The following is a 20544-nucleotide window of genomic DNA, read 5'->3' on the forward strand; positions in this document are numbered from 1 at the left end:
TGTGTGTGTGTGTGTGTGTGTGTGTGTGTGTGTGTGTGTGTGTGTGTGTGTGTGTGTGTGTGTGTGTGTGTGTGTGTGTGTGTGTGTGTGTGTGTGTGTGTGTGTGTCTAATCTCTGTAGCCCACAGTATCACATATACCAATCTGTTTCCTCTGAGTGTCCACACTCTGTTTAATCCCAGCTACCTCTTTCATAAACCAACCATCTTGTGTCTGTCTGTTTCCTCTTAGACAGTACCAACTAAACCCACAGGGGCCGACTAGCCCCGTCGTCTGCACTCCAGCCACGGAACCACTCAGTCTCAACTACATGATGACACTCCAGCAAGTCAACCCAACCAGAACATCATCACCTTATTAGGGGGCAGAAGGTATTCATCACTAACTCATCAGCACCATACGGTGGTGAAACAGACACAATGCAGTTAACTGGATTTATTTGCCCGCTTTCGACAAGCCAGACTTCAGCCCTATTCCGATTCCACCCCCTTCTCCCTGAAGTGTGCACTCATTCACCCCAGAGATGGGCAGTACTTCTGTTACATGTATTTGAAATATGTATTTCAATTTCTGCTGAGTATTTAGTCATTTGTATTACACTGGGCTGAACTACACCCCAATGTATTTTGTAACAAGATACCTTCCAGAGCTGTAATTTCTATTTTCAAAATACAAAATACTTTTCTATGCCATTTTTTAATTGTGCTTCACAATTTTGTGCCCCCTCCCCCCTTTCACCCTGCATTGATATCAGAAGTCTGATGGCACTATGGTGGGATAAGAGTGTCTGCTAAATAAACTAAATATATACTGAACATAAATATATATTACTGAGTTACAGTTCATAATAAGGAAATCTGTCACTTGAAATAAATTAATTAGGCCCTAATTTATGGATTTCACATGACTGGAAATACACATATGCATCTGTTGGTCACAGATACCTTAAAAAAAAAGGTAGGGGCGAGGATCAGAAAACCAGTCAATATCTGGTGTGACCACCATTTGCCTCATGCAGTGCGACACATCTCTTTTGGATAGAGTTGATCGGGCTGTTGATTGTGGCCTGTGGAATGTTGTCCCACTCCTCTTCAATGTCTGTGTGAAGTTGCTGGATATTGGCGGGAACTGGAACACGCTGTCATACAAGTCGATCCAGAGCATCCCAAACATGCTCAATGGGTGACATGTCTGGTGAGTATGCAGGCCATGGAAGAACTGAGGCCTTTTCAGCTTCCAGGAATTGTGTACAGATCCTTGCGACGTGGGGCTGTGTATTATCATGCTGAAACATGAGGTGATGGCGGCAGATGAATGGCACGACAATGGGCCTTAGGATCTCATCACGGTATCTCTGTACATTCAAATGACCATTGATAAAACGCAATTGTGTTCATTGTCCGTAGCATATGCCTGCCCATACCATAACCCCAACGCCACCATGGGGCACTCTGTTCAGAACGTTGACATCAGCAAACCGCTAACACACACGACACCATACACATGGCCTGCGGTTCTCAGGCCATTAGAACGTAAAGCCAAATTATATAAAACGACATTGGAGGTGGCTTATGGTAGTGAAATGAATATGAATTACACTCTCCTTCAAAACTTGAGACATCTGTAGCATTACGTTGTGTGACAAAACTGCACATTTTAGAGTGGCCTTTTATTGTCCCCAGCACGAAGTGCACCTGTGTATTGATCATGCCGTTTAATCAGATTCTCAATATGCCACTCTTATCAGGTGGATGGATTATCTTGGCAAAGAAGAAACGCAAAAGGAGGGATGTATTGTGTGCACAAAATTTGAGAAAAATAAGCTTTTTGTGCATATGGAACATTTCTGGGATCTTTTATTTCAGCTCATGAAACATGGGACTAACATCAGTGTAAATGTATCGTATATGTAAAAATGTACATTTGCAAAGCATTTGGAGTATTATTCGAATGAGTTCCGGCCCAAAACAAGGCCAATAATAATACATAGTGTGCTTTGCAGGTCATTTTAGTTCATTTTCACATATACATTTACATTTTGGCAATTTAGCAGACGCTCTTATACAGAGTGACTTACAGTCAGTGCATTCAACTAAGGGAGATAAACAAGTCATAGCAAGTAAAACATTTCTGTAATCGTTACTGAGAATGTTGTTGCTCTCCGGGCCGGCTACATACAAATGTATTTCTGTATTTTAAAATACAAAATACATGTATATAACTAAATACATTTAAAAACACAAGTATTTTTGTGGTTCACTTTGATAAGTTGATCTTTATGGTATTTTGTAATTGTATTTTGTCATTTTTGCCCATTCCCGATTCACCCCAGGCATAAGACAACATACCCAACTGCTCTCCCGGTGGAGGGTTGGCCAACCTGCAGTCGCAAAGTCTGCCATATGTCTTACAACAATCTGATACTTTTAAATCCCTGAGGGGGAGTGAGTGAGTACAGGTTTCCGGGCGAAAGGGGAGAATGTGAATTGGGCTACAAGTCTGGACTGTTGAGATGTAAACAATGTAGACAGACTGTGCAGTTGAAGGACATGTTTGTTACGCTAGTCTATACAAAAGGATATGTTTGACAAATAACATTGCAGCTGCAGATGAGAGTCTGCATTTATCCAGTCAACGCATCCTTAACATCTGATCCAAGACACCTGTGTCTCCTTTGTGCCAGTGGGTGTTTATATCACAGTAATATCACATTAAAAGCAGTGCCCAGTATGCTGTTTATACCTCAGTAATAGCAGGCTATATGTCCCAGAGAGAGACATTTGAACACACTGAGTTAACATAACTTATGGAGCAGAGGCTTGTGGGAAACATAGTTACCTAGGAAACTGAGAGATCCTGAACATGACACTGTCCCAAAATACTGTCTCAGACTAAACTGCAGTAGCCGAGGTTATTCTATCTTTCTAGGTCAGGATTTGTATAGTGGTACATTAGGCAACAGACAGATTTACAGTAGGGTATATTAATTAGGGCATTATGCAGGGACTACAGACATACAGGCCTAGGGCTACTGTGAGACCACATCGCTCAATTATGTTTATCAAAAGTATTCAAATGATCAATTCATAATAAGGCCTATGGGCTAGCAGGTCATTATAAATCGATGACAGATGCTTGTTTGACATTTCAGATGGTCACATGACCGTTAGACCAGTGGGATGTTACGTCACTACTCACTACTGTATAGTTTAGTAGCGTCATATGTGGACCGTGCGTTTTTCTGCGCTATCACGCCCCCTCCGACGCGCTCAATTATTCTCTCTTCTGGCTGCCCACAGAGAGGAAGAGGCGAAGCGAGAGGGTTTACTCTGCCCAAAATCTGTCCATGAAAGTAAGTGAGAAATGTTTGCATGGCGGTCAATGAGTGTGAAATTTGGTCAACAGAAAATGTAATTGGTAATTTGCTACATGAGGCTTATTTGGTCTAATATACGTTTTATAATGGTTAGGTTGTTGTTACAAATGCACTGATATAAGTGGACACACGTGGCATTTCGGCAACTTTGAAAATAAATAACACTTTATCACAGAGTTTCAAAACCCAGACGCGGAATGCGTGAGAAACAGATCAAGAAGACCAGGCTGGGGTTTGAGAAGTCGATGACAGAAGTGAAAATGTTTCTTTAGTTGTTCATTTTCTAAAGAAATCTAAAGTCACAACCTAGATTCGAGCCAATGTCTTAAGTAATTGAACATGTTATTACTCCAACCATGTGAAAGTGACAAACTGACACATTGAAATGTTCATCAAAAACTCTATATAGGAAGAGTGCCTTTGATTTGCACATGCCCAGTTCAGCGCGATACGATCAATTGACCAGATGACATATTTCTGAGCATGAGTTTCGCTAGCCAACGTCACCACGACATTACCTGCAAGCGTGATCTGAGATTTCTATTGGAGACGCAGTTTCTTCCGATCTTCATACCTGCAGGCCTACTGTCTTTGACTTTTGTCAAAACCCCCTCTCGTTGGCTAGAATGGTCCCACCTGATCTCGCCTCCTCCCACCTGCCTTCCATCTTTGAGGACATGTATTTCCATTGTTAAAGCGGTCACTCGACTATCTTATCAATATAATAGAAAATCTTTGCTGTGGATCAGGCGCTGTCAGGTGCAAAGCTGCTAATGACACTGCCGCAGCTCCGTTAAAAGTACAGAATGTGCCACGAACGAAGAACAGGAGCTGCTCTCTGATTCTCTCCGAGGAGAGAGAGAGATCAACCATGGCCAGCTGGCGGAGAGAGAGCCCGCGGAGCCGGGCAGGACAGGGAGGTAGCAGCCTGAGAGCAGCGAGGAAGCCCCGGCAGAAAGATCCATCCAGCGAGGTAGGGGACGCGGGCGAATCAATGACAGAGCTGCCACAATTGTTACGGCTTTATTTCTATGGAATGCACGGTGTCACTTTGGATATTCTCCTGTCGTCGGCACAGGGGCTTTTGGCTGACAGCGACCCCAAACTGTTTGGCTTTTCCTCCCCGTACCTCTGCATCATGCATTCGCTGACCCATTTCTTGCTGGAAAAAATATATTCGCAAAAGAAGTGCTTTCAAGGACGCCCAGTAGTTTTTCACCTTGTTTTCTATCCCTCTGTGTACATCGGGTTGCAGATCCTGATTGGGAATATTAACACGCTGACCGAGCACGTTAGAATAGTCTCTGCCACTCATCTCGTAGTTCACTACCTACTGTCCCTGTACTTCACCCAAGTATTCCACAAGGGGCTTGCGCGGCTGCGCTACCACTGCCCCGGTAAACGGACCGAGTCTACCCCGGCAGAGCGCACCCTGGAGTCGCTGCCTAATAACGGTCTGCCCGATGTTGTGCGATTCCTCTTTTTTGGAATGCACGGCTTCCTGGACGAGATCATTTTTACCTCGATATTCAACCTTGTGGAGAAATTGGACCGGACCATGAGCGGCCACACGTCCCTGTGGTCCTTCCTGATGTACGGGAGCTGCAGCTTCGTGGTAGAGAAACTCTACCTTCATTTACGCTTCAGACGGGGCTGGAGCACCTGGAGGCGGCTCCCCATCTATATCTGCTTCATCTACACCTGGGAGTTCTGTTGGGGGCTGGCGCTACGGCAGTACGGCGCATGCTCATGGGACTATTCCCACTATCCATTCAACTTCATGGGCCTGATCACGCTCCTCTACCTGCCCGGATGGGTCTGCATCAGTCTCTACCAGGATATTCTGTCCAACGTTCTGCTGCGCGTGGTAGTGTGTGCCAAAGACGAGGAGTGAGGGCACTCAGGGCAGGGCGCTGGCATCAACGTCTGCCCTGTGTCCAGGAAGAAAAAAAAACTGTATTATAGGCCTAGGCCACATTTGATTTAGGAACTATTGATACTAATACAAATAAAGAAGAGGACATTTAAGACGATCAGTGGTGTACCCGCACTTTGTAAAATAATGTGTATTTCCCCAGTGGAAATGTGGTATTGATGTAGCTGTTTAGACAGCCTCTTTTATCAGTGATTCTAAGGAATAGCCTATCAATTTGTTACAGGTAGCCTAAACACACAGGCATGCCTTGCCTGGCATGTGATGACACATAGACATGCCTTCTGCTCTGATGACAACTGCCATTTCTATCTTTGATGCAGATGAAACAATATTTTACATTTTACACTTCACTTGCTTGCTCATGACTTTAGAGCTGTGAATTATTTCCTAAACTATATTGACAAAGTCAGCCATATGCATGGCGGCACCATTTGACTTGATGGGTCTCTTCAATCCCAGAGCATGCTTTGAACTCATTTCTGCGTGGCTGCATATGCACATTGGTGATCACTTAATTGCTTAAATCGTATTAACTTTAAAAAAATGCATGACATTTGGAAATAAAATAGGTTCTAAAAAGTTACAAAATGTACGTAGCATGAGATGTAATCGAACAGAATAGAACGGGTTGTGGACCGAATTAATTTCACTGTGAATATTGTTCTGAACCAAACCTTAACCTTACTGTGTTGGAGTGCCTTTCTGAGTAAACCTACAGACAGCTGGACTAAAGACAATCTGAACTACACTGTGGGCCAGTTTCCCCCTAGTCGTGGCTGACCTAAAAAGGAAGCTCAATGGGGAATTGAAAGTGCTTTTTAGTCTACAACTATAGGCTTAATCTGGGTCATGTAAACAGACAATGTGTGCCAGTCAGACGGACCCTGAGGATCAGATTTAACCTTCTCCCTTCTTTACATAGGGACATCTCCCAAATTGAACTACACTGTGGGCCAGTTTCACCCTAGTCCTGGCTGAACAAAAAACAAAGCTCAGTGGGGAATCTCCAGCCCCAGGCTGGTTTACCTAATGTTTATAAAGCAGCGGAGCATGCGTCAGCGTTTTATGGTTTACACTCTTGATTGATCTGGAGTGGGCAATATCAGGAGTCAGCAGACCTCGGTTCAAATACTACTTGAAATCTTTCAAGCACTTTCACTGTTTGTTTTCTCCTTCCTGGAGTGCCAGATGGGCAGGGTTTGAATGTTTGTGACTATTCAATAGGTTCCACACCAGGAAAGCTCAATCAAGCCTAGCAAAAGTATTTGAAATGATTTCAAAATAGTATTTGAATCCAGGTCTGGGAGTCAGGTATAATTACTTGGGATCAACCTCCATGTATAGAGAGCCGTTTGGCATCGATCTTTCTGCCTGTTTTATTTCCTTGTTTGCACTTGTACCACACGGTAAAGTCTCATGTTCTCCCTGAGGGACCAAACACATACAGTATGTGTGAATACCTGGCACTGTGACTTCACTAGCAACCTGTTCCAACATTATACTCTTTGGAAAGTCCTTTTGGAAACGTATAGTTTTAGCTCTACTGATTTTATGATTCTCTAGCATGTTTTTAATGCATTTTACTGCCTGCTGTCGTCAGTCCTGGGGATTCCATGAAACTAAGGTTGGAGGTAACTGAAAGCTGGTAATACTGATGAGTAATACTAGTGCAGGGAAAAATATCTTCTAACATAATGTTATTGAAATATTTCAACTTTTACACATGTTGATTTTTGTCAGATGATTGCCTCTGCAAACAAACAATACCTACCACTCTTCTGGAGACTCACACTGGACTGATTGAAATAACAACATTATTTTCCTTGTGGTTTGTCATTTCAACATGGTGGGCTTTTGTTGTGGACGATGCAAAAGAAGGATACACATGGGCCAACAGTTACTGCCTCAGTGATGATGAATAGGACCAGGAGTTTCTTTCCTGGTTACAGTGCCTTGCAAAAGTATTCACCCCCCTTGGCGTTTTTCCTATTTTGTTGCATTACAACCTGTAATTTAAATTCATTTTTATTTGGATTTCATGTAATGGACATACACAAAATAGTCCAAATTGGTGAAGTGAAATGAAAAAAATGACTTGTTTCAAAAAGTCTAAAAAATAAAAAACGGAAAGGTGGTGTGTGCATATGTATTCACCCCCTTTGCTTTGAAGCCCCTAAATAAGATCTGGTGCAACCAATTACCTTCAGAAGTCACATAATTAGTTAAATAAAGTCCACCTGTGTGCAATCTGTCACATGATCTGTCACATGATCTCATTGTATATATACACCTGTTCTGAAAGGCCCCAGAGTCTGCAACACCACTAAGCAAGGGGCACCACCAAGCAAGCGGCACCATGAAGACCAAGGAGCTCTCCAAACAGGTCAGGGAAAAAGTTTTGGAGACGTACATATCAGGGTTGGGTTTTAAATAAATATCTGAAACTTTGAGCATCCCACAGAACACCATTAAATCCATTATTTAAAAAATGGAAAGAATATGGCACCACAACAAACCTACCAAGAGAGGGCCGCCCACCAAAACTCACGGACCAGACAAGGAGGGCAATAATCAGAGAGGCAACAAAGAGATCAAAGATAACCCTGAAGGAGATGCAAAGCTCCACAGCAGAGATTGGAGTATTTGTCCATAGGACCACTTTAAGCCGTACACTTCACAGAGCTGGGCTTTACGGAAGAGTGGCCAGAAAAAAAAGCCATTGCTTAAAGAATAAAATAAGCCAATACGTTTGGGGAGACTCCCCAAACATATGGAAGAAGGTACTCTGGTCAGATAAGACTCAAATTTAGCTTTTTGGCCATCAAGGAAAACGCTATGTCTGGTGCAAGCCCAACATCTCTCATCACTCCGAGAACACCATCCCCACAGTGAAGCATGTTGGTTGCAGCATCATGCTGTGGGGGTGTTTTTCATCGGCAGGGACTGGGAAACTGGTCAGAATTGAAGGAATGATGGATGGCGCTAAATACACGGAAATTCTTGAGGGAAACCTGTTTCAGTGTTCCAGAGATTTGAGACTGGGACGGAGGTTCGCCTTCCAGCAGGACAATGACCCTAAGCATACTGCTAAAGCAACAGTCGAGTGGTTTAAGGGGAAACATTTAAATGTATTGGATAGGCCTAGTCAAAGCCCAGACCTTAATCCAATTGAGAATCTGTGGTATGGCTTAAAGATTGCTGTACACCAGCGGAACCCATCCAACTTGAAGGAGCTGGAGCTGTTTTGACTTGAAGAATGGGCAAAAATCCCAGTGGCTAGATGTGCCAAGCTTATAGAGACATACCCCAAGAGACTTGCAGCTGTAATTGCTGCAAAAGGTGCCTCTACAAAGTATTGACTCTGGGGGGGTGAATAGTTATGCTCACTCAAGTTTTCCATTTTCTTGTCTTATTTCTTGTCTGTTGCACAATAAAAAATATTTTGAATCTTCAAAGTGGTAGGCATGTTGTATAAATCAAATGATACAAACCCCCCCCAAAAAATGATTTTAATTCCAGGTTGTAAGGCAACAAAATAGGAAAAATGCCAAGGGGGGTGAATACTTTCACAAGCCACTGTTTGTGGTTGGGGAGAACCTCCGGTCCCCGATAAAGTTTATATGATATGAACCATACAATAACTTTTCTTTTAAAAATGGAGGTTTGGAAATCATTGATCAACTGTATTTAATAATACAGAACAATCATGTACTATATAGCTCACAATGAGTAAGTAAAATCATGTTTATTCTTGCTAAAGTATGTCCATAGTGGAATTGAATTGAATCAATCACTGGATGGAAATAGTGTAGCCTGCATACTGTACATTACTTATAACTACATTAAATCTCAAAGAATTCCATGTTGAACCACCAAGGTTGTCCCAGTTCATGTTGTCTTGATTGACATCGTGTTCTCACTAAATTGCTTGTATTTACAGGTTGTCTGTGCTTCTCTCAGATCAGCTTCATAGGATAATTGAGCAATGTCATAAAAACAACTGAAAATGCCTGATCTTTACAGGAAACCGCACCTCAAATATATAAAGTCAACACTGCTCTGTGACTGCATCAAGAGATGCTAAATTACTCTTATCTGTGCCTGGTGTCAGATTGATTCTGCATGAGATGCAGAGATGATGAGTCTGGTTTTTCCACCTCTGCACTGTTTGTGTGTGTGTGTGTGTGTGTGTGTGTGTGTGTGTGTGTGTGTGTGTGTGTGTGTGTGTGTGTGTGTGTGTGTGTGTGTGTGTGTGTTTAGGCAAGGTTACCCATGGAAACTTGTCAAGGAGACCATTCAGCGAGGTTGGAGTGGGTTAGAGGGGTAAGAAGAGCTGGACTGTTACTGTAGAGACCTGTTATTTATGTCCCCATCTATCTGATACCCAGGGACACAGCACCACCAGCCAATCTGGTTGGCCATAAACATCTAGGGACAACACTGGCTTATCTAATTGGCCGCATGACTCCCATCATTCACTTCTCCTTCTGGACTCATTATCTCCCCGCATACTTCGTCTATTTGTTAGAACAGTAGAACACTGACACTTACACAGCATTTAGTGTTGATGTTTACTGCTTCACTCCTGGCTCTCTGAGGTATCACTTCTCTGTTTCCAGTTATAACACCCGCACACACTCAAACTCTTAATAGGGTTGTGGGCCTAACTTCAGAAGTCTGGCTAAAATTCAAGGTAATTCTCTACAGAGTAAAGCAGGCTAACGCTTAAATGTCAAATGTCTACAGTAATCTACTTTAATGCTTAATAAGGCTTTGGGCTCTACCGTGGTCCCCCCCTTCCCCTCGAGTTTCAAGAAGGGGTGAAGACGGTCTCCAAAGCAAGACAGGAGTCATCCACAAACACAAGGTTTACTATTATTAGGGCAGGGTAAGGAAAACCTCATATTACACTTTTGGCCATTTACTTTCATTACAGTCATTCACAATGAGTGGAGAATAAACTATTAGCACCTCTGGTCAATGTCAACTAATACAATATTTATAATAACAGCTCTAATAGGTGCCTGTCTTCACAACATCAACATTGTGAGGGTCAGTAGTGCAATAGACAACCAATGACACCGTAAATACTCACAGAGACAGAGAGTCACGTTTTTTATTTACACATACACTCAAATGATATACAAATAACTACAGGAAAAAATGTTGTCACAGATAAACCATCTCTACTTGCAATCAACTCTTCTTTGTTCCTGTCACAGCATGTCAATGTCTTTAGGCTATTTCCTGCTGAATGGAATCAGTAGACGTATGGCGCGTCATCATTACTGCAATGTGAACTTTATTAAGGCACAGACAAAACAGCGACCTGAAACACCCAGGTTGTACTGTACTGCATGGTATACACTATAATTTGTCCTTATGCGCAATCAACAAACTTATAGTCAACATATCACCCGAAACCATCATCTGCATGAGCCGTTCAAGTACTTACCTCTGATTATTATTACAGTGTTATTATGAAGGTCAAACCAGAGACTTGTGCCACCTTGTGTATGTCACACAGAACACAGTCCAGTTGATCCATCCATCAGTGTTTGTGTTTTTTTCAAGTTCTCTTTAATGGTCGATTGTTCTATATCAGCGATCACTTTATTCAGTGTCTTAGTTTTGTCAGACAGACCCTGATGCTTCAGTCTAAACACCAGTGCTTTAGACAGGTGTATGGGCAGCTTGGGGGAACATGTCCATCCTGCATAGCATTGACAGGTGAACCTCCTGGAGAAGAGAGTCAGGTAAGCCAGACTGGGAGTCCCCAGGACCATATACGTGCCCCTGGCCCAGAGGATACGGAAGTTCCCTGAGGACAGGTGGAGGTAGTGGTCCGACTCGTAGTGCTTCCGGACGCAGCGCCCGTTCCCCTGGCACAGGAAGTTGGTGCACAGCTGGGCGGTGGCAGTCACATTGTTGACGTAGGGGTTGAGCGTGGTGGTGAGGTACGAGGAAAGAGCTTCACAAGACGCCTGTTGAGAGAGAGAAAGTTGGAGGAAATGATAACGCTTCATGTTTATGTGTAGTGCTGAGGTACGCCTAGTGAGCCTCACAGGATGCCTCTGGGAAGGGAGGGTGGAGGGAGGGAACAATACATCAAAGAAAGTTTGAGTGGATTCATATGTGCTGGAGTAGTATTCTATTTATGGTAATATTCTATTCATGGTGAGAATACTTTTTTTCTGCTTTTGAATAGTTTTGTTTCTTAAAACAATATTATGTGTCTCAAATGGCACCCTAAAAATGTCAGTGGTATTTTGCGTTCGATGTGATTGGGGAGTATCACCTTGAGTGTGTATGTGTGTCAGAAGCCTTGTTTATAGCTGACTCTAGCATGCGGCCTTTGTTCTGATCTTGTCTAAATTTTGATTTTGCCCACATTTTCAGAACTATGTGAGGCTTTGGTATTAACATGTATTAACATGTGACTCATATCCGTCCATTGTGTCCTCACTGTGAACAGATTTCCTGGTCTCTCCTGGTTTCCTGGTCCCTCCCTGTATGCATATTTATTTATTTTAAGATACATATTGATGCCATAAGTTAGTGATGCCACCTGTCAATGATTTTAGAAGGCAGGATAAGGATGATTTAAATGGTTTCACTGTCCAGATCCATGTACACTTGTAAGGAGGAGGTGAGGGCACTCGGAGTGTGGTGTCAGGAAAACAACCTCTCACTCAACGTCAACAAAACACAGGAGATGATTGTGGACTCCAGGAAACAGCAAAAGGCGCCCCCCCCCCCCATACACATCGACGGAACAGCAGTGGAGAAGGTGGAAAGTTTTAAGTTCCTCGGCGTAGACATCACCGACCAACTGATAAAATGGTCCACCCACACAGACAGTGTGGTGAAGAAGGCGCAGCAGCGCCTCTTCAAACTCAGGAGGCTGAAGAAATTTGTCTTGTCACCTAAAATCCTCACAAACTTTTACAGATGCACAATTGAGAGCATCTTGTCGGGCTGTATCACCGCCTGGTACGGCAACTGAACCGCCCACAACCACAAGGCTCTCCAGAGGTTGGTGCGGTCTGCACAATGCATCACCGGGGGCAAAATACCTGCCCTCCAGGACACCTACAGCACCCGATGTCACAGGAAAGCCAAAAAGATCATCAAGGACAACAACCACCCGAGCCACTGCGTGTTCACCCCACTACAATCCAGAAGGCGAGGTCAGTATAGGTGCATCAAAGCTGGGATCGAGAAACTGAAAACAGCTTCTATCTCAAGGCCATCAAACTGTTAAACAGCCATCACTGACACAGAGAGGCTACTGCCTACATACAGACTCAAAATCATTGGCCACTTTAATAAATGGATCACTAGTCACTTTAATAATGCCACTTTAGTAATGTTTACATATCTTGCATTACTCCTCTCATATGTATATACTGTATTCTATACCATCTATTGCATTTTGCCTATGCCGCTCGGTCATCGCTCATCCATATATTTATATGTACATATTCTTATTCCATCCGTTTAGTTAGATTTGCGTGTATTCGGTAGTTGTTGTGGAATTGTTAGATATTACTGCACTGTTGGAACTAGAAGCCCAAGCATTTTGCTACACTCGCATTAACATCTGCTAACCATGTGTATGTGACCAATACAATTTAATTTGATTTGATTTGAGGTGGTGAGGAGGGGGTGAGGAAGATCTGATCACAGTCAGATCACAATGCATCTTTTGATTGTCTACATACAGTACACCTGTCTGAAAATGTGGGCACCATCAGGATGTGGACAAGATCAGGACAAAGGATCCATGTTAGAACCAGGTATAAACAGGGCTAGAGTATCACCTAACCTTGTCATCGTAGTTGGCACTGGCCCCCCACAGCATGGCTCCTGAGGCCCCCACAGCAGCACTCTCCCTGATGGTGCTGACAAGGTCCCCCTGGAGAACATCGCACAGAGTTTGAAGGTAGGCCTTGAAACATATCTACAGGTACACCTCCAATTGACTCAAATGATGTCAATTAGCCTATCAGAAGCTTCTAAAGCCATGACATCATTTTCTGGAATTTTCCAAGCTGTTTAAAGGCACAGTTAACTTAGTGAATGTAAACTTCTGACCCCCTGGAATTGTGATACAGTGAAATAATCTGTCTGTAAACAATTGTTGGAAAAATTACTTGTGTCATGCACAAAGTAGATGTCCTAACTGACTTGCCATAACTATAGTTTGTTAACAAAACATTTGTGGAGTGGTTGAAAAAAACGACTCCAACGTAAGTGTATGTAAAATTCCGACTTCAACTGTATATACTGTACACATTTACAGATGGCTGTTTGTCTTAGTCATTTGGAACTTGTAGTCATTTGGAACTTGTAGTCATTTAGAACTTGTAGTCATTTAGAACATACAGTCATTTGGAACTTGTAGTCATTTGGAACTTGTAGTCATTTAGAACTTGTAGTCATTTGGAACTTGTAGTCATTTGGAACTTGTAGTCATTTGGAACTTGTAGTCATTTGGAACTTGTAGTCATTTGGAACTTGTAGTCATTTAGAACGTGTAGTCATTTAGAACTTGTAGTCATTTGGAACTTGTAGTCATTTAGAACTTTCATTCTACATACATTTATTTGTTTCACGGAGAGATTTGTATCATCTCAACAATCTTCTTGCAAACAATTTTCAGTCCCTTTCCCCATATGCTTAAATGAACCTCCTTGTCTAAAGGTTGTTGCCATGTCAGAATGCTGGCTATAGCTGCTGAGTGCCAGCCTCAAAGATGCCCACAAAGATGGCTGGCGCTGAATGGAAGAACTGCCATGGAACTGCCATTTGGATAATCACTATCCCCTATCCCTAGCCTGCCAAGAATAACCCACAGATGGACATAACGACAAGGTAAAATACAGACGACTCGGTACCTGGACATCCCTTCACATCAGGTCTTCACCACAGCTCCTTGATCTGACGCCACTCTGGATCCAACGAAGACACGTTTGTTTTTGGAGAAATGGCTTTCGCACTTCATCGGACCAGACAAAGTAGGTACTGTAAAAACAACCTTCTGGTATCCTAAACAGAGGAGACTAGACCTATTTCCTACACAGACCAACCGGAGAGAGGAGAAAGCTGGGCCGAGCTGTGTATAAGGATACACCCTCCCACTGCATGTTTGTCTATCGAGAATAACTTGTTATAGTCTGCACCAGCCAAGTTGGTCTTGGAGCAAGAGAGGATGAGACACCTGGGTGTGAGGTTGTGGAGCGTGTACTGTTTTAACCTCTGTTATGTAGCAAGCAGACTGGGACCGGAGGCAGGGGCTTGGCCGGAGTAATTACGGATCAGTAAGAGGATGGGCTGGTGCAGCATATGGGGCTAGTGCTCGGTTAGGCTGGGGTATGGGGGTTCGGCAGGGGATGGGGATTGTGATCGATAAAGAGATTGGTAAGGGGATCTTGAAGGGGATGAGCTGGGCCTGCATATGGGGTTGGGAGTGAGATTGGGACTGGACGGAGTATCACAAACAGATTATACCTTGTTTTTATAGCAGTATTTCCCAATGCCTTTCTCATTCTGATTTGATTGCCTTTACACTGCGCTGAATCAAAGCCACCGTAACATAGAGGTGTCATATGTCACAGCCAACCACACAGCGGTTCCGGAAATGAAACCGGGCTGGTTATCAAAGCAGTGTAGCTGTGTAGGACTCTAAATCAATGAGACTTCCTGAACCTGACAGTCTGAGGAAGAGCTTATAACAATTGTCATATTCTAGAATCTGGTTCAGAGCACATTGTTTTGGTCATCTCCAGTATGCAACTCGATGGGAACACTGGTTATCTGTGCAGCGCTCCGCTCTGGCCAGACTAGTTGTCTACGCAGACCATCTCACACCTCAGTGACAGGAGAGAGGACTATTACGTAATAGATCCCACTGAATGTTGCTTAGATACTCACTAGCAGAAACACTACTGTAGTCAGGGGTGTCAAACGTGTTTGTGGAACAGACATGTTTTTCCTCCTAGGCCTCCAACACAACAATGTGATTCAGACACTGATGAATACATACTTCTTTCAGACATGGAAAGGGCAAGCTAGGAGAGGGTGGGAGGAATTGTAAAGTCTCTCTGCAGCTTACAGTACATTATTGTGAGGTCTAATACAAGGCAGACATACAGGCTGGAGAGTTCACATAGAGCTGAGAAACCATAATAAACCATAAATCATCAGACAAAATAGCCAGGGCTTGAATGCAGAGTCTTGAATGTAGTATAAGTATTTAATTTAGTTAGTACAATATGAAATTATAGCATAACAACAACACACTCATTTTATAATGATGACGGGCTGTATTTTATGAATCGCGATAGACTAAATTCCTATGAATCCATTGAGGACATAGCACTGGCAGCACACCTCATGTTCTCTCTTTTCACAAGATGAACTCTGTGACATGTGACCTCTGACCTGGTAATACTGGCTTAATATGGGATTACAGTCATGGTGCTGGGGGGTGGACGGTGGTGATGGTGATGGGGGACGATACAGGCCGGGGCCACAGGCACAGGGTGCTGATGGGGGAGGGGTGGTCAGAAATACAATTACATTGTATGACGTTAAAGAGCACGTGTCAAACCCATTCCATGGAGGGTCGAGTGTCTGCAGGTTTTCGTTCCTCCCTTGTACTTGATTGATTAATTAAGGTCAGTAGTTAGTAAAGAACTCCCCTCACCTGGTTGTCTAGGTCTTAACTGACAGGAAAAATAAAAAACCCACAGACACTAGGCCTTCCATGGAATGATTGTTGCACATATAGTATATTGTTGACATTGTCTTTTGAGAAGACAGTCTGGGAGAATTTGCACAACTGACATTCCAGTACATTTTCAAATCCAACCACAAGATAGTGCTCCTGATATTACATATGAATAGGGTTTTTAATTTTTTTTTAAATTGAACCTTTGTTTAACTAGGCAAGTCAGTTCAGAACAAATTCTTATTTACAATGACAGCCTAGGAACAGTGGGTTAACTGCCTTGTTCAGGGGCAGAACAACAGATTTTTTACCTTGTCAGCTCAGGGATTCAATCTAGCAACCTTTCGGTTACTGGCCCAATGCTCTAAACACTAGGCTACCTGCCACCTAGTGGTTAGCCCTCCGCACCTCTCTGATTCAGAGGGGTTGGGCTAAATGTGGCAGACACATCAGTTGTACAACTGACTAGATATCCCCCTTTCCTTTCCCCAATAGGCCTTGGAGCCTGTAGACATTTTAACTGTGTTCCCTTTCAGTAGAGGGGGGGTACACACACTTGAAGATTAGTGGCAATCACACATAAAAATATACAATATAAGCCAAGGATGAGAAACTGGCAGCTCGCCCCTTTTGTAGGCCCTCAGATCAATTTCCTAAACGTACTGTTTGGAGAAGGAATAGTAGAATACACAAGGTGCCATTTTGAAATGTGGTTGTGCATCAGCAGTTTTTCTCTTGTTATGTCAGTCACTGACAATCACTCAATTAGCCATGTCAGCTAACAATTTTTAGATTGGTAGTCTACCCAGCTATATAAACTTGTAATAATCATGGTCTAATTGCAGACTGGGGGACTCCATTGATTTTGTTAGTCACTCTCACTCATATATCATATTAAAAACTACAAACATTTCTCTCCACCCAATGGCAGAATGTGTAGAATTGCAGGAAAATTGTTATAAAATTGTAAAATGGGGGGGAGCATCAAAAATAATTCTTATGGCCCCCAAAAAGCTAGGGCTGGCTCTGACTGCATGTAGACCCAGTGAGCCCCTGCAACCCCTCAGGATGAGTTCTGATTTTTCTGTGACCCCCACCTCCATCAGAGTTGCCCAAGCTCTGACAAAGACGGAACCTTTTTCTTATTTTTTTCTTTCCAGTGCAGTGATATTTTCACAGGTTCATCTTTCAGCCTTTTCCTATAGATGTCCCTTTTATACATGTTAGTATTACTTTTTTTTGTAGTTTTATGACCCCATTTTCCAATTGGTAGTTACAGTCTTCTCCTATCTCTGCAACTCCCGTACTGACTCAGGAGGGGCAAAGGTCGAGAGCCACGCGTCTTCCGAAACACGACCCTGCCACACTGGTGCCAGCCGCACCAATGTGTCCGGAGGAAAAACCATACAACTGACAAGCGTGTCATCGTGCATGTGCCCGGCCCGCCAAAGGAGTCGCTAGAGCGAGATGGGACAAGGACATCCCGGGCCTGCCAAACCCTCCCTTAACCCAGACGACGCTGGGCCAATTGTGCGTCGCCTCATGGAATTGAACCCGGATCTATAGTGACGCCTCAAGCTCTGCAGTGCCTTAGACCACTACGCCACTCTGGAGGCCTTTTAGTATTACCTTGTGCTGTTGAGTGAGTGAATGAGTGGAAAAGGGAAAAAATAAGGGATATATTGCATGATCTTTACTTCTGTCTAGTATATACTGCCCTCTTGTGGTACAGTTATATTTCCTCTCTCTGATCGCTCTGTCTCTCTCTCATCTCTCTCAATCTCCCCTCCCTCTGATATCTCTCTTCTCCCTGTCCCCCCCGCCTCTTTATTTATTAAGTTACATAATCTATTATTTCTGTTCTGACTGGGTTACTTCATTACTTCCCCCTCACTTCCCATCTCTCTGTGTGTGAGGAGAGCACTTGGTATGGCAAGGGGAGTGTGTGTTTCAAGTTTTTTTTACTAGTCCTATATATGGGATACACATGGTATACACCGACCAACATAATGCTTACTTGCAGGTTCCTTAACGACAATGCAACGACAATAACAAATAATAAAAGAAAGGAATCCGAACTAAGTAAATTACGCAGTACAATATAATAAACATTTTATCATACATATAATACAGGAAGGCACAATTTAGGGATCATAAATTGTCTTTAATGTAGGGATCATAAAATGTCTTTAATGTATGGCTCATCAGGCTCATGTAGCATCAGGCTTGAATCTTCATGCCGATCAAAGCTCTAATCAAATCCAGACATATGTATATGCTTTAAATGCTTTAGAATGACACCTCAGATTTTGGCGGGAAATACCAGGTTACATGGCGAAAAAATATTTTATTCTCAGGATGGAACGTTTATAAAATACTGGGGAAATATTCAACCCTTTGTGTGTGTGTGTGTGTGTGTGTGTGATGAGTGTACTGTGTGGGTGTGTGAATGAGTGTACTGTGTGGGTGTGTGCTTGAGTGAATGCATGTGTGGGGTCCTTGATGATGCTTCGGGCCTTCCTCAGGCACCGTTTCGAGTAGATGTCCTGGATGCGGTCATGGATGGATTAATTCCCATACCTGGCTGTGATGCAACCGGTCAGGACCCTCTCGATGGTGCAGTGGTAGTATTTGGAGAGGACCAGGGGTGGGATGCCGAATTTCTTCAGCCACCTTGGGAAGTAGAGACGCTGTTGCGCCCTCTTGACAAGAATGGTGTTGTTGTTGATTCATGTCAAGTCCTCGGTGATGTGGACGGCAAGGAACATAAAGCTGCTGACTCTTTCTGCTGCAGTCCCATTGATGTGGATCAGGGCATGTTCCCTCTGCTTCCTGAAGTCAACAATTAACTCCTTTGTTTTGCTGACGTTGAGGGAGAGGTTGTTATCCTGGAACCACAATGCCAGTTCACTTACCTCCTGCTTATAGGCTAGCTCGTCATTGACCTACAACCGTGGTGTCGTCAGCAAACTTGATGATGGAGTTGGTGACGTGCAAAGCCACGCAGTCGTGGTCAAAGAGGGACTACAGCAGAGGGTTGAGGACACACCCCGGTTATCTGGGGGGCTCTGAGGTACCGGAACGCATGAGAAAAAAGTAACAAACACCACATAGCTGCGCAGCAGACAGCGTAAAACAGCCACGTAGCCTACTATCTATGGTGGTGAAATGGACAGCACTCTCCAAGGTGCTGATTAATTCAAAGCATTTTAGACGTCACCGCAGAACACATACAGTAGTATTCCCACATACTCAAACAATTTCTTATAGCCTAATTTTCAAGACATCAATGTACAGCAACCTTTTTAGATTGCACTGCAGAACACCCACCATATAGATATGCACACATACCATTCATATCATTTTCAAGACATCAATGTAGCAGCTGAACAAATATCACAATAGCAGAATATAACTTCAAATACAATAGCAGAATATAACTTCAAATACAATAAATCAATGTAAGCTACAGCAGAACACACATATGAGAATATATAGGCCTCCTGCCTATGTGATAATATGAAGCGCATATTCAGATTAACTTCACAGTACAGAACAAGTTTGTAAAGGAAAAAGATGTTCCTACCTTAATTTTCAAAAACTCCCACAATGACTCACTTCATGTCAAGTCCATTTAACTCCTGAGAGTCAATTTCTTGCTCAAAGCCTTGAGCGGGCCTGTGGCTGTGATGTTTAGCCTCCTTGTGTAAGCAGTAGCGGTAAATGGGTAAAATCACTGGGGAAGCTAAAATGCTTGCTCGCTAGCCTAACTTCTAGCTAGTTAATATTAGCCTTCTACATCTAGCTACATATTGAACTTAATCCTTTCAGGCCAGGGGCACAACCATGTATGAATTAATCATTGGTCAGTAAGGCGTATTAAGTAAAAGTCTAAATCCCTATCTCCATCCATGGCTAATTTAGGAAAGGGTCAATTTTAGCAACTGGCTAGCTAGCCACCGGAGGACAACAACAATTCAAGTTTTTGGTGTCAATGAGGTATGCTCTCAATGGGATTTGATAGGAGTCACGCCAAATCCAAGCTGGCTTCCCTTGACACTTTTTTTTGGATGCCCCAGGATCATTCACAGTTGAGCTCGCTCAGTTTAGCTCAACTCTGATTGGCAGATTTGTTAGAATTTGTTTGGTCAAGGGAGGCCAGATGCTCGCTGGCTTCCCTTGCATTCAATGCTACGGGCCGCAACATTGTCATACTCATTTTGGACCAGACAGCATCAGATAGATGGCCTACACATAGAGAGACAGAGGGGGCGCTGTTTCGCTTGCTTGGACGCTTTCTCCTGTGAGATACATTCAGCCTCTTGCGAATTGAAAGAAAATTCTGAAAATAATTTTTTATTGGTTTACATTTTTGGGAAGCCTGGCTTTCCTTGGCATCCATGAATACATGTCACTGCTTGTAAGGATGTTCGGAAGAAGGGCTGTAGTGTCTATTTGTTTTTACATTTTGAGTGTTAACTATAACCTTGGTGTTCTC

The 20544-nt window shown here is 43.2% G+C and overlaps 2 protein-coding genes across 2 annotated transcripts; one reads left to right on the forward strand and one right to left on the reverse strand.

Moving 5' to 3' along the window:
* The first annotated feature begins 4011 nt into the window (after positions 1-4011).
* LOC106609200 (transmembrane protein 229A) lies at positions 4012-5408 on the forward strand. Its single transcript, XM_014207718.2, has one exon. The coding sequence runs from the start codon at positions 4247-4249 to the stop codon at positions 5267-5269; it is 1023 nt and encodes a 340-aa protein (XP_014063193.1). The 5' UTR covers positions 4012-4246; the 3' UTR covers positions 5270-5408.
* Positions 5409-10435: 5027 nt separating this feature from the next.
* LOC106609257 (hyaluronidase PH-20) lies at positions 10436-14459 on the reverse strand. The gene is made up of 3 exons (XM_014207848.1): positions 14212-14459; positions 13140-13229; positions 10436-11295 (listed from the first exon to the last, which is right to left on the reverse strand). Exons 2-3 carry the CDS (start codon positions 13173-13175, stop codon positions 10831-10833), a joined length of 501 nt encoding a protein of 166 aa, XP_014063323.1. The 5' UTR covers positions 13176-13229; positions 14212-14459; the 3' UTR covers positions 10436-10830.
* Positions 14460-20544: the final 6085 nt, after the last annotated feature.

Source organism: Salmo salar, chromosome ssa07 (genome assembly GCF_905237065.1).
Source record: "Salmo salar chromosome ssa07, Ssal_v3.1, whole genome shotgun sequence".
NCBI classification, from domain to species: Eukaryota; Metazoa; Chordata; class Actinopteri; order Salmoniformes; family Salmonidae; genus Salmo; species Salmo salar.